Consider the following 15,414-nt stretch of genomic DNA (forward strand, 5'->3'; position numbering starts at 1 on the left):
CTTTCACTTTGGCGTTCCTCTCTCCCTCTGCCTTCTTCTCTGTCTAAAAATCAATAAATATATCTTTTGGTGAAGATATTTTTTCAATGCTTTAAAAAAAGAGATGCTTAAAAAATAGTAACAGTACCGTGTGCTTTATTTAGCACTCTTTTGTTACTGAGTGCTGATGAAGGTCCTGAAATATGTCCTCAGAGCTAGTGTAGCAAAAGGAATTAAAATGATCTGAATTTAGCCCTCTTTTCTAGGTCTCTATCGCAGGATAAGTCAGTCATTATTACATTGTTAAAGTTTCAAGTTGAGGAAGAAAATTTTTCTTGAGACACTTCATAATTATTGCAAGCATTTTCTCTGAAATCTCTTAATCATGCCAGCTTTTTCCCAGCAAAATTTCTAGATGCTGTCTATAATCTGAATATGAAGTGAAATGAAGATTCTGTACAAGAAGCTAAGAAAAGAAGAAACTTTTATTCAGTCCCAGCTTTCTAGTGTTCTGTTCTCACCACTTTGCATACCAATCATGTCTCTTTTTAGATCTATCTTCTTTCATGTTTTGCCCTTATTTCATTGTTAGGAAATATGTTCTACGCATCTAAGTTGAGCAGAGCCATTCCATAAGAACTCTGCTCATCAAAACATGGGATCGACGTGGCTTTCTCAGACAGAATATTGTCCCTACCCACCCCCCACTAAACCCACTTAGGTGTTTCTCTTTCTTATTTTGCGATTAATTATGAAGCTTTAGAAACATGGTTCGGCAGAGTAATATAAAATGTCATTACTCCGTTGCTGATAACTACAGATTTCACTCCAGTTACCACACATTTTTAAATTATTACTATTTTAGTGCAATCTCCTATTTTTGTTGAAGAAAAACAAAGTCACTGTAAAAAAAATACCAACCAATCAATCAGTCACTTAAAGGGAAGTCTCTAAACCTCAAAAAAAGAAAACTTAGCCCTGGCCAGTGTGGCTCAGTTTGTTGGAGTGTCATCCTATAGACCTAAGGGTTGTGGGTTTGATTCCCAGTCAGGGCACGTGCGAGAAGGTGACCAATCAATGTTTCTCTCTCTCTCTGTCTCTCTGTCTCCCTTTCCCACTCCTTCTCCCTCTCCCTCTCTCTCTAAAAGCAATGAAAAAATGTCCTCGGGTAAGGATTTAAAAAAAAAATTTTTTTTAAATAGAAAGTGTGAGTTATTTGCATGCTGAAGGATCTCCAGTAGCAAATGATGAAAGCCATTGGTGGACAGCATGCTTAATTGAAATCCCTTACTCGAAACAAGGAAGAAATAAAAAATTCAAGAAGCTGCTTTGATGCTGAGAAAATGGTACTTATGGGATATATAAAACTAAGGCAAAACTAATAACAGAGCCAATTTATTTCCTTCTGAAATGATAAGACCAAAAAGAATAGGAGACAGACTTTAGTTTAACAAAAGGTGAAATCTGAAAAGAGAGACTGAACTGATACTCTCCCTTTCAAGTGCATTTAGGATATTTTATAGGCCTAACATTCCCAGCTAACAGAGGTAAGAATGCAGAAATCCCTGTCTCTCTGGGGAAGATCTGGGCAGCCTACTGTAGCCTGAAAGCCAAAAGGAGACAAAACCTCATTTCTGCCATTAAAAATGCAAACCGTCATGGTGTCTTGCACCTCAGATGGATCCTACTTCCTACACTATAATTTCCATCCCTAATTAGATGAAGTTTGTAGGAATTTGAAAGCTGTTACATCTGTTATTCGAATTAAACATTTGAGTGAACTAGGAAATTTGGTAAGCATTTTATTTTGAAATTTCCAATTGACCTCCCCAGTCCTCTTACCTTAAAGGACACAAAACAGATCATGCAGACCATATCCTCTGTGAGTTCTTTTTCTCAGAAGAAAAAGAGTTTTGTTAAGTTTGCTAGAAGTTATATAACAGTTACTGAAAAGATAAAGTGCTCATCTAATCACAGAATTTCAGAGCTGGGAGCAATCTCAGACATCATCTGGTCTAGTGACACACCATTACATCTACCCACTGAACCTGGTTTCTGACCTATGAGATGTAAATAAACTTTTATTGGTAGAATCTTCATCACCCTTTACCTATGCTACCCCTGCAGTATTATCGCTTCTGCTATCCTTTGTATTTGGAAGTTAACAGCACAAGTTTTTGCAGCTCAAAACCTTTTTTTTTTTTTTTTAAGTAAAGAAAACACATTGCTGAGAATGCCTTGATGTAGGTGAGGATTTCTCAACTTCAGCACCACTGACATTTTTGGCTTGATAATTCATTGCTGGGAGGGGGCTGTCTTGTGCGTTTGTAGAATATTTAGTAGCATCCCCAACCAGGAGCTCAACACCCCACCCCCCCGCCCTCCAAACAGGGTGACAACCAGAAATGTCTCCCAACATTGCTAAATGTTGGGACAAGGAGACAAGGTAGACAAAATTACACCTGCCTGAAAACCATTAATGTGTATGGCTTGTGCAAAAACAAATATAAGTAAAATTATCTGATGATTGAAAAGCCGGTTCTCCACTCACCATGTATATAAATATATACAACTTCTCTAACACTGATTTTGTAAAAATCTTTGCCAATTAAGTGGCAGTTGTTCTGATAGTACTCAATCAGAAGGCTCTCCAAGAAATATATGCCACATTTTTTGCTAAAAGACTGAAGAGAAGAGTCCCATGCTAGCTCTGGAGTTGTAGAAATGGGAAATCTGGGTTAAGTTCTGTCTATCCTGATGCCAGAGTAAACAGACTTCAGCTGCACGTGGTCTCAGAGTTGAGTTGTTTCTGTGGGTGTCTCCTTCCTTCCTCGGGACTCCTGTTCATCATCCGAAAGCTTCAGAGTGGTCAGGTAGTTACTCAGCAAATAAGCTTTTATGAATGATGTGTTACCTTTTGCATTTTGGAATGAACAATTGGATACTTTAATCTGTGTTAGACATAAATATATCTTCTGTTCAAACAGTCGAAGGACAGAATAACTCCTAGAAAGTCTTTTGTATGACTTATTCCTCAATATTCAAGTTAAAAAAAAGAAATGAGTGTGTGCATGTATGTGTCCAAAGTACAGAAGCAATCAAAGATCCCTAATAGGATGTGCTACCTCAGCCCAAGGGACCCAAGGAGAAAAGGAAAGGACTACAGTTCATGCCAAGCTTTGTGCTGGTGTGTTAAATATGTAAATATCTCCTTAGGCCTCACAGCAGCCCCATTGTATAGATGCTAAGAACAAGGGAAATAAGTTGCTTAAGATCAGACAGCTGCTATCAGGGGAAACAGAAATTCAAATCAAGGTCTAGGAGAGTTGTAATCTCCCTGAGCTCAATTTGCAAGCCTCCCCTGATTACCTGGCCCCATATGACCAGGCCTCAGTTGCTTGTTGAATGGAGAGCCCCGCCCACCACGGCCCTGCCTGCCAGGGCACCTCCACCGTTGCTGACTGCCCCCGACAGCCACTTCCTCATCCCCGCCATGTGGTAGCCCAGTACAGGCAGCTCCCAGACCCAGCCTGACCTACAGTGGCTTTGGCCCCATGCAGCAGTTCCAGGCCAGACACTGTGCTGATCTTTACGGCAGGGGATCTGCCCTCCCAGTGGTGCCCCAGGGGCTAGGCAACATAACACAGAAGTGGTGGGAGGACCCAACTCCTTGTTAGGGAAGAGTTAAGCCAGTGAACAAGACATCTGAAAGGAGCCAGCATATAAATGCGCCCCCTTTCTGCCCCATCAGACCCTTCTGAGATGTCATGGGTCCATGTAGGCTTTCTGGAGCCCAAGCTACCAGCAGTGTCTTCTTGTGAAGCTGAGACCCAGCTCAGTAATGTACCATCTTAAATTTGCTTTCTTTCCTTTTTGTTTTTTTGCCTCACTACCCTTTTTCCTTTCGCATGTGCATTCACACACACACCACCTCCAATAAAGGTTCACACTTGTAAGTTTTGACAATAGGCTCTGTTTTCTAGGGATCCCTGACTAAAACATAAGTGTATGCTTTCATTTATAAAGTGACAATGTTCCCACCCTTCACTTAAAAGTCCAAAAAAAAAAAAAAAAAAAAAACCCTGAGTAAACATTACCCCTTACTGATGATAGTTAACAGATATTTTTTAAGTAAAATAAGCAGCCATAATAAGCTAATCAGATGGTATAAAATATGTGTTTCTGTCTTCATTTGTTCTACATGTTTTCTCTACAACTAAACCAGAAGATCTTTGTACAGTGCAACTGAAGGTATCATTCTGAGTATCTTATATACTTTCCTCCTCACTCACAATTTGGCCTTGTAATTAGTAGAACTGAATAGGTTTTAAAAACAGATAATAACTATTTTGTCAATTAAATTTTGTCCCCAATTCCTGACTTCACAACATCAAGTAATTTATGTAAGGTTGGTGGCAGTATACATTGTAGGAAATAAAATCTACCAAAAAAGTGTCTATGGATTCTGTTTAATATAGGATAGAACATTTGTCAATACTAGGCGTCATAAAATGTAAACACAATTACTGTCGTAAACCTGGATACAGCTTCAAGGATTGAAAGTAGTTTTGTTCAGTTACCTTGCTTGCATGTGGTACAATGTACATAAGAAGAGATCCAAATTACAAGAGAGGCAGAAAAAAATTGAATTATTTAAATATTCCTTAAACACTAAGTTTTATAGTAACATCCAGGTTTATCTTCCTTTCACTAACAACAGAAGGCTGTTGCACTGAAGTAAAATGGACACCACCTGCCTCCTCGGTGCCTGAGCCTCTGGACGTCCTCTTCCACATCCCCTGGCCAGGCAAACTGCACTGGTTGCTGCTTCCATTACACCCAGATCCTCACTGTGTCCATGTGGCGCTTGGGTTCATTGGCTAGTTTAACCTCTGTCCAAGTGTGCCACATAAGAACCTAAGGGAAGGGGAAGGAAATCTTTTGGGTAGCCAGACTCTTAATGCGGACGCTCAACAAGATCAAGCAGCACAAGTGAAATGGATACTTGGTGCAGTTATTTGCTTTCAGTTCCAGTTCTTCAACTGTTGTTGTCTGTTTTAGAAAGTCTGATTCCTGCATCCCTCGCTGGCATCTGCAGTGCTTAAATACAGCTTTTGACTTGAAGGCTTACAGCAGATTCGTTGTGAAAAGTTAAGAATAAATAAGTAAATACCTAAATAAATAAGCAGCCATGGTCCATGCATGTAGGAAGCAGTGCACTAAGAAAGCACTAATTGTTCCTTTGTGGCCTCCTCAAACCTGCCCTGAAGACCACCACCTGCTTTTCTCAAGTTGCTTTTAGACAGGGGGCTGTGTTAACACTTCCTTGAGCTGAAGGGCTGTGTTTGTCTTATGTGATGGTCTCTGCAGCCTGGGAGGATGGGAAGTGTCAATCATACTCAAGTCCTAGTTCTCCTGCTCATTAGCTGTGTAACTTGAGAAAGCCATAGTATCTCCAAATAGATATTTCGTCACTTGTAGAATAGAAAGAAAACTACCTGCCTCACCTTTTCCATAGGCTAATGTGACATAGTGAGAGCACTTTGAAGCACCATATACATGTGTTTTAACTATGTAAGGGGAGGCAAGGAAATAACATAATTTAGGTTTCTAAATTTCCCTCGCGGAAAATAATGAAACACTTCAGCCCTGGCCAGGTAGCTAAATTTGTTAGAGCATCATCCCATAAGCCAAAATGTTGCAGGTTCAATCCCTAGTCAGGGCACATGCCTAGGCTGCAGGTTAAATCCTCGATTGAGGCACATATGGGAGGCAACCGATCGATGTTTCTCCCTCACATCCATTCCTTTCTCTCTTTTCTCCCTCTTCCTTCCTCTCTCAAAAACATGTCCTCAGGTAAGGATTAAAAATAATAAAAATAAAAAATAATAATGAAATACTTCAGTAGCAAAATATAAAGGAATAAGTCATTTATATCTTCTTATGTATCTTCAAAATAATAATGAAGATTAAAAGTTTAAGACTTGAGACTCCTGGCAAAAATGGAGACGCTGGAATTTCCCTCCCACATGAAACAAACAAATATACATATATGAGTAATTTTCAAGATACTGGACATCCAGCAATGAGATGATTTCCTGAGAGAAAGGACACCAACGCAGTGAGCCCTGCAATTGCCCCAACTTAATGCCAGAGAGTTTCCAGGCCTCAGTGCAGGAGAAGGAAGCCTTGTGGAGCCTGGTGCACTCCATGAGTTGACCAGATGGAGCAGAGAGTCCAAGAGACCAAGGGGTCTGGAGTTCAGAGCACAGAGTGTCAGAGATGTGAGAGCTGCACAGAGAGCACTGGAGAACTACAGAGGGTTCCCTTCAGTATTCAGCAGAGTACTAATGAGTGCATGCGTATGAGAGAACTACTTGAACCTGAGGGAAAAAGAAACACCCAGGAGATTCAGCAGGAACAGTAGCTGGTCCTCACACCAGGCTTGGAAGAGTAAGAGAGACTATTTCTACTGGTCAGACTGGAAAACTTATTAATTCACAGGACACTGGGGAGAGGACTTAGAATAGTCTTGCCTCTACGGTAGGAAATAAACTAAACATTGTTCTGCCCGGCCCAATAAATCGTAAAAACAAGACCTGAGAGGATTGAATTGTTTTCAAGTAAGTAAACTATATTCCAGAACAAAGCTTAATAATATTTATGGGAATACAAAAGTACCTAGCATATGGTCAAAATGACAATGCCTGGTAGCCAATAAAAATTTACTGAGCATGCAAAGAAACAGGAAAATATTGCTCATAATGATGAAAAAATCAATCAAAACTGACTCAGAACTGACACCAAATGTTAGAACTAGCAGAAAAGGACATTAAAAGTTACTGTGATTGGCCTTGGCCAGGTAGCTCAGTTGGTTAGAGCATTGTCCCCATATGCCAAGGTTGTGCATTCAATCCCCTGTCGGGGCACATACAAGAATAAACCAACGAATGCATAAATAAGTGGAACAACAAATCAATGTTCGTTCTCTCTCTCTCTTTCTCAAATCACTAAAAAAAAAAACCTCTAATTGTATTTCAGATGTTCAAACTACAAATAGTGAGCAAGATATTTTTAAAGACTCAAATCAAACATCTAGAAATGAAAACCATAATGTCTCAGCTGAAAGATACCCTGGATGGGATTAACAGTATATCCATATAATGAAATACAATTCAGCAATGAAAAAGAATGAACTCTAAATACAACACTGACAAATATCAAAATAATTGTGCTAAGTGAAACAATCCAGAAAAAGGATAAAATGCTGTAAAAATCCTTTTATATGAAATTCTAGAAGGTGCAAATTAATTTATAGTTACAGAAAGCAAACCAGTGATTCCCTGGTAGGGGGTAGGAAGAAGGGATTTCTAAGAGACACGAGGAAATTTTGAGGGGTGATGGATATGTTCACTATTTTGATTTTTACTCTTTTACAGGTGTATACAGATGTGAAAACTATACACTTTAAATATGTGCAGTTTATTATATATCAATTATAACTCAGTAAAGCTGTTTTTAAAAACTAAAGAGATAAAAGTGTGTTTAGAGAAACCCCGCACAGCTTAAAAAATAGAGGACTTATAAATATAACCACATTTCTTTAAAATTTTGTAAATTTTAGATAATGGTAAAATAAATATTTAATCCTGTAATTTTTATTACATCTAAATCTATAGTATCCACAGACCACAGCTATTAATTAGTATCTACACTATCTAGAATGATAGATAAAATTTGTTTGGGGGGGGTTCTTTCTTTTTTTTAAACAATATAGGAAAAAAATCATTTCCCCTGTTGTTTAAAACTACGTATTTTTTAAAATTAATTTTAAAAAAATTACCCTGGCTGGTGTGGCTCAGTAGACTGAGCACCGGCCTGTGAACCAAAGGGTCGCTGGTTCAATTCCCAGTCAGGGCACATGACTGGGTTGTGGGCCAGGTCCCCAGTTGGGGGCATGTGAGAGGCAGCCACACATTGATGTTTCTCTCTCTTTCTCCCTCCTTTCCCCTCTCTCTAAAAATAAATAAATAAATAATACTTTTTAAAAAAACTAAGCTAGAAAGACATAAAGTAAATTTCAGTTTTCCTTTTTTCCAAAGCTTTCTTAAATTAAGAACATTCTACACATTTTTAAACCATAACTGACCGTACTACTGCCTAATTTTCCAGTTTAATTTACTCCCTAATACCCCTTCCTCTTTGATACAAGGTATGGCTAAAAATTCTAAATGCCTGATTAAGGACTCAAGAGCTTTAATTCCCATGGTCCTGCTTCATTAGGAATACAACTGTGTGAAGAAGCATGCTTATTATATTTTGGAATGAGCTAATTTATGTCTTCTCGTGTTCCCAACTTGTCTGTCCTTATTTCCCCCAGTTTGACGCTGACCGAGACGAGGATGAGGTGTTCTATGACATCAGCATGGCAGTTGACAGCAAGTTATTTCCAAACAAAGAGGCTGCTGCAGGTAAGTCACTGTGTCCTTTGAGCGACAGTGTGTCCTGGTCCTCTGCCAAGTGCCTGGGACTTTGTAGTAAGGTTCCAGCTCAGCAAACTGCTGTAAGGTTTTAAGGATGATCCTGTCCCGAGAGCTTTATACTTTATTGTCTAAAAATAAAGGAACAAAACAAAAAAGAAAAGAAGGACTATACATCTAGCTCTTACAGTTACTGCTTTTCTTCCAGTCATTACACATGTTAATTAACAGTAAGTTACAACATAGCATAAGACCCATATTACTATAATTGAAAAAATCTAATCTAGCCTATACTTCGTGCAGGAATTCCAAGTTGCAATTCCTCCAGGACTCCCTAACCCATACAGGTCTCTCTCCCTTGCCTCTCTTGCATCTGAGAGCCACTCCCACCTGACCCACAGTCCCTGCTGTGCTCTGCCCCCTCTCTTCCCAGTACTCTCACCTAGAAGTAAAAGACATTTGACATTCGACGGTAATGCAAAGCGATCATACCCCATAGTGGGCAGTCTCACAGTTCCATCCTTGACCCTTCTCTCACTCTCCTTTACTCTCTGGTCCAAGATGAAAGCTGAAAATATTAAATCATTTCTTCGGAAGACAACTGGTCAATTCGTTGTCCCTCTAGGCCTCAACTATCAACTCCAGGTGAATGACTCAAATTTTGGCCCTGTCCTGATCTTTTTTCTCAATTATAGCCTCAGTGGATAAAGACCAAAAAGTTCTGGGCTGTAAAGAAAAAGGCTAAACACTTAAAATTTTAAACCAAAATTTAAAGCCCACTAAGAGTAGCTTCAAAGAAAGGTAGAATAAAAAGGCAAAGCATGCCCTGGCTGGTGTGGCTCAGTGGATTGATTACTGGCATGCAGAACAAAGGTTCACCAATTCAATTCCCAGCCAGGGCACATGCCTGGGTTGCAGGCCAGGTCCCCAGTTGGGTGTGTGCGAAAGGCAACCACACATTGATGTAGCTCTCTCTCTTTCTCCCTCCCTTCTCCTCTTTCTAAAACTAAATAAATAAAATCTTTTTTAAAAAAATAGCAAGGCAGTAGTCCTTCTGGGCAGACTTACAGAGCGCGGATAACTGATATGAATGCACCTGCCTAAGTTTCCAGTGATATTTACAAAAGACAGCCTGTTGCAGGGAAAGATGGAATACTTAGAAGCATGTAAGATCATGTAAACAACACTACGGCTGCTCCGAAAAATGCTATGACACCTGTGCTTTTTAAGTTAATATTTTATTTAAAACACTTATTTAGACCTCTAACAACAAATATCTAATTGCTAGATCGCTTCAGTTTGCTAATACAGTAGGGTGGAGGAACTGATTTAGGTTGCCCCTTCTTTAGCACTGCCAGTATGTTGTGGCTTTCGAGTGGCATTTTTCCAAAATGGCCTCGTCCTGCACTAATGCAGCTTCTATGCTAGGAGGTAAACTGCCTGAGGACAGGTGCTGTGTCCTCATTCTCTCCAAGTTCCCAGGGCAGAGTGCACAGTGCCTGCCCTTAGCAGAGGTTTGAAGGGACCTGTTCTTTCCTCTCTACACCTCTGAGCTTATCACAGAGGGTGTCTGCTCAGCTCCAGCTCCCACTAGCTCCCTTCCACTCCCGAGTCCCTGAAAGTTGGCTTCTGCTCCAGCCTTCATCTAAGCCTGTTCTGCCTATAACCCCTTGGTGAGTGAAGTGAGCCTGGGAGGGACTGTGGTAAACTAGAAATAAACGATGTCTCCCCGACAGGAGGCAGCCACTTCGCAGCTCCAAGCGATTGTTATTGGAATGGGCCAGTGTCGCTAGGTCCTTCTCTCTTTCGAGAGAAAACAAAAACCTGCACCTGTAGGTGAAATCTCCGGGCTTATAAAAGTTGGTGACTCACCCAAATAAACAAGTCTTGTCAGTGTCCTCTGCCCTGTGAATTGTCAGCCCCCAGGTTTTGTCCCTTAACTCTTTTCTTTTCTCTGAACCCTCTTTGCAGAACCTCAGCTGCCCCACGGCTGTCATTTCACCTCCATTTGATTAGCTTTCAATTCTTTCTTTAAATTTTTTATATAAAAATTGTATTTAAGATGTAGAGCATGATGATTTGACATACACACACATAAGAAAATGATTGCTACAGTCAAACTCACTGGCATGCATTGTTACCACTTTTCTGTGTGTGATCAATCGCACCTGAAAGCAAAGTTCCAATATTCAAAGAGTATTTTTTTTTTTTTAAGATTTTATTTACTTATTTCTAGAGAGACAGGAAGGGAGGGAGAAAGAGAGGGAGAGAAACATCGATGCGTGAGAGATACATCCATCAGTTGCCTCTCGCACGCCCCCAGCTGGGGAACTGGCCCACAACTAAGGCATGTGCCCCACCTGGGAATCGAACCTGTTACCCTTCGGCTCGCAGTCCAGCACTCAGTTTACTGAGCCACACCAGCCAGGGCCAAAAAGTATTATTAATTGTAGTCATCACTCTGTATATTAGACCTGCAGACATTCATCTTACTTAACTGCAACTCTGTACAACTTTGGCCAATATCTCCTCATATCCTCTACCTGCATGTCCATGGTAACCATCATTTTATTCTGCTTCTTTGTATTCGATTTTTTTAGATTCCTCATCTCAGTGAGATCATGCAGTTTTTCTCTTTTAAGAAAGCCAGCCAAAAATGTGCCTACCCTCACAGCCCACACTGATCATCTGTCCTCAGAGACACCTTGGGAGTCCAGGCCTTGTTCTCAGCCTCCACTGCACTCATCAAAAGCTGTGGTACTCCTTGCCCATCCTGGCCTCTCCTGTCTCTCACAAATCTTGCTGTTGCCATAGGGATCCTCATAGAATGAAGCTCTGATCACCATGCTTCCTGAAAAAAAATTTTTAAAAAGAACTTTCAATGACTTTCCTGCAGGCTGAGCACCATGACGTGGCAGAAATATCCTCTGTTTTTCTCAAGTGGTCCTGTCCCCTCTATGGCATCACCTCCCTTATCACCCACACCAGCTTCACCAGCCTCTTGAATATCAGGTGTCTACCTGCCTCTGGCCATTTGCACCAGTTACTGGGAAATGCCTGGCCCCATTTGCATCACTGTGCTCTCCCAGCTTCTAGCCCCATCCTTCACCTGGTCGGATCCTGTAACACCATTTCCTCAGGAAGCTTTCTGAGGCCCCATCCCAGACAAGATTAGCCCTTGAGTGGTACCCCACACTTTTCCTTCAGGGTGGTTATCACTCTTGTGGTTTATTACATGTGTGGTTATATAATTAGGAATATGACTGTTAAAAATCTATTTCCCTTTTTAGAGTGTGAGACTTCACGAGGACTGTGTGTGTGTGTGAGAGAGAGAGAGAGAGAGAGAATCCCACAGGAGATGGTACATAAGGCCTTTCCCAATTGGTCACCTCAGCTGGGCCACTCATCTGAGTATAATGACTCAGCCACACCAGATTTTCTTTGGCTCCAGAGCAGAGTGTACCTTTGTTGCCTCCATGACTTAGAATGCCATTACCCTGAACCTCTGCACCCTCCCAGCCGCACCTGCAGTGCCCCCCACTTTCTGCATCCCTCCATTAATACTCTAGCAGAGCCCTCTGCCTCCAGCACCCAATCTCTCTGAGCCTCAGAGAAATGTTGTGAAGAGCAAATGTTTGTGTATAAAGCATATGGCTGTTTTTTACTGGCCAGTATGACTCAGTTGGAGCATCATGCTGTGGACTGAAAGGTTGTGGGTTCAATTCCCATTCAGGGCACATACCTAGGTTGCATGTTCAATCCCCAGTTGGGGCATGGACAGGAGGCAACTGATCGATGTTTCTATCTCACACCAATGTTTCTCTTTCTCTCTCTCTCTCTCCTTTCCTCCCTCTCTGCCTCTCAAAGCATGAAAAAAAAAAAAATGTCCTCAGGTGAGAATTTAAAAAAGAGCATATGTCTGTTAATTTGAAAAGATTATATATATGTCAGTATCTTTGCTTAGGATTTGTGAGGAGTCACAGGGCAGAGCACAACCCAACTCTTCTCATTTCCCTAGATCTGCTTCTACTCTCTCTCTCTCTCTCTTCCTCCCTCCTCGCACCCCCTCATGGAAGAAGTGAAAAATCCCCTCTTCCCTTCTTACCCAGAACAGTCCACTAACACCACATCCCCCAAGGAGCTCACTTTCTACTTCCAAATACGGTCAGTATATTCCCTCTTCCAAAAAATATACAGTACTCTTCAAAGGAATTCTAATGCAAACTGTTACTAACACTCCACGCTTGTTGGAATTAGAGCTGGATGCTCATGCGTAATGCCTATTACAGGGGATTTAATGTTTGTGAAGTGAATGAAGATCAGTATCTGCAAAAGTAAGATGTAAATGTCCTTTTATTTATTCTTCACTCTTCAAATACGAGGTCTGTCCAGAAGGTATCCAGCCATGTAATATGAAAAATAGAGTACATTTATTGAAGATACAAGATACAAGAAACATTGTACATAGGACAGTGATGCCTCAGTTCCCTTCAAAGTAGGCACCTTGGGACCTCACACAGTTCTTCCAATCACTTTCAGCTGCCCTATCATATTTTCCTGAATCTCATTGATGGTCTGAAATCTCTTTCCTTTTAAAGGTGATTTTAGTTTAGAGAAGAGCCAGAAGTAACAGGACACCAAATCTGGGTTGTTTGGGGCTGAGTCACCTGGGTGATTTGATGTTTCACCGTAAAGCTCTGCATGAGATGTGATGCATGAGTGGGTACTTTGTCATGATGAAGCTGCCAATCACCAACTGCCCATAGCTGCAGCCTTCTGAATCATCCGAATAGTTTTCACTGAAGAATGTTCAAGCTTAATTCAAAATTTGATGCAGACTCATTGCTCTACTCGCTCAGTCATTTTGAATGCAAACACCACACAATACACATGCTCACTCAACTGCCTCTACTGCCCCCACTGACTAGCGTAATGAAGTTGTCATTGTTCACGCAGGCGCATTCTAGTCCACTCTCCTTCACTGCCCAGCTACAGCAATGTCATGCAAACCATTCTCATTATATTAACAGTGGCTGGACTTTTTCCAGACAAACTTTATATGTATCAAATGCATAAAACTTCTAAGAATGGTCCTTAGAGTCAGAGATGAAATATGCCCTACCTAAAGCTGCTTATAGTTTAGTGGAAGAGGCAGGACAAAGGAGAGACTGCTTTCCTCAGAGGGGCAGATGAAGTGTTAGAGCTTTAACTTATCCCTCACTGTCAAGAAGCCCTGTCTTGCTGGAGTGTTTATTTCATACTCAGAGTGGGAGGAGGACATTCCTAAAGTTTCAAATTGAAGATCCACTAGGAGGGGAAAAAGTCTGTAACTTTAGCCCAGAAAGCAGTATGGTTAGCCTCCTGGTACCTCTAAAGCCAATTTGTATCATCTTCCCATTTAAATTTAAAGAGACAATCTGAAAATAATATTTCCAAAGACCGTTCTACATCTAAAACTGGTGACACTGAGTGGGTCCCTGTGGGGTTTTATTTCAGCTCATGTTTTTCTCTGTTATCCATAGAAAGGATATTTTTAAAGCTGAAAAGAAATCAAGAAATTCAAAACGGGGAAAGTGAACGCCATACTATCACTTTTTTCAAATATCCTAATTTTGCTCTCTTTTTTTTTAGTACAAGATCATTGAAGTTGTTTTATGTAAATTGTCCAATGAAAGAAGGCATAAATGTGTACACATGGCTATATTTACCTCCCTATTTTGTACATCAAACCTTAGTCTATTATTAAAGGTCCCATTTTCAGTAAACCAAGCAACCAATACAAAAGAAAACGAAAGCTGTTCAGTCATTATCTGGGCTGATAATGACATCCTTTGTCTATTGTCTTCTATGATATATTAGTACTGTTGCCAAGAGCAACAACCTGTCAAGAAATTCTGTCCCTTTACGAAACAATAAAATTTCTGTTAAAAGCATTTTATTGGGAAAGTCAATCTCTTCTTCTTTGTAAGCACAGGTTTTTGTTGTTTTATTTTTTTATGAAAGATCTCTTCATTGTCTCGCTGAAAATAGTTTTCTAATAATCTTGTTCCAGCTTCAAATATTAATGTGTAATATCTTTTAACTGTGTTGTTGAAGAGCTCTTTACTTTGTACTTTTTCTAAAACAACCAGAGGAACAGTTTATAACTAAATAAAGTAAGTAGGACACAGGAATTATAACAGCTATACATTTAATAAGTCTTTGTGTTCATGTCACATTGCTCACTTCACGTGGATCATCATAAATATATGCGAGGTGAGGGAATCATTTGAGTACCTATCACCACTTCCGCTAGTCAGTGGTGGATAATATCCACACTGTGGAAGTAATGAAAACTAAATAAAATTGCCATCACCCCGAATGATGCTGTCACTAGCAACCCCTTGATTGTCAAAGACTGGAGTGACACTCATTGATTCTACTTCTAATTCCTCCATTTCCGCAGCTACCCAGGGACCCACTTCATAATCACATTCACTGCTCCTCATATTCTCAGAATGTAGACGAGACAGCAGCCTCCTCCAAGGCCTCGCCTAGCGAGTACTAGAATAGATGACATTTATAAGGCCACTTGGGATGGTTCCTGCTTCGAATTCGGAGTCAGCAGGATGTGTTAGGAGAAATGGGGGCTATGGCTTCTGTCTTTATCTCACTTTCTGCATGACCTTGGCCAAGTTACTTAACTTCTCTGCAGCTCATCTTTCCCTTTCCTGAAATGAAGGAGTGGTATTCTGTGAAATACCGGTTCTAAAATGTCCGTGATCTTCTAATGAAAAAATATGCATTTTACTTCTGACATCTTCACCGCCTTACAACATATAAGTGGAAACTGATCTTTAAACTGGACTTTGAGACAGTCAAGTGTCTTGGCCCTGAGACATACCTTACAAAAAATTTTATTTGAAAAACACCAAAAGCACAACGATATAAAAGTTCTATGTAACCCCACCTTTTA

General features: G+C 40.5%; 1 protein-coding gene across 1 annotated transcript in view; it reads left to right on the forward strand.

Annotated features, from left to right (window-relative positions):
- Window positions 1-15,414, forward strand: part of AK5 (adenylate kinase 5) — a 197,097-nt gene that overhangs the window by 92,161 nt on the left and 89,522 nt on the right. The window contains exon 7 of the mRNA XM_090269636.1: window positions 8,360-8,450. Coding sequence (XP_090125762.1) covers window positions 8,360-8,450 — 91 coding nt within the window. The remainder of the gene's footprint in view (window positions 1-8,359; window positions 8,451-15,414) is intronic.

Source organism: Furipterus horrens, unplaced genomic scaffold, assembly GCF_987537825.1.
Source record: "Furipterus horrens unplaced genomic scaffold, mFurHor1.1.pri manual_scaffold_3, whole genome shotgun sequence".
Lineage (NCBI taxonomy): Eukaryota > Metazoa > Chordata > Mammalia > Chiroptera > Furipteridae > Furipterus > Furipterus horrens.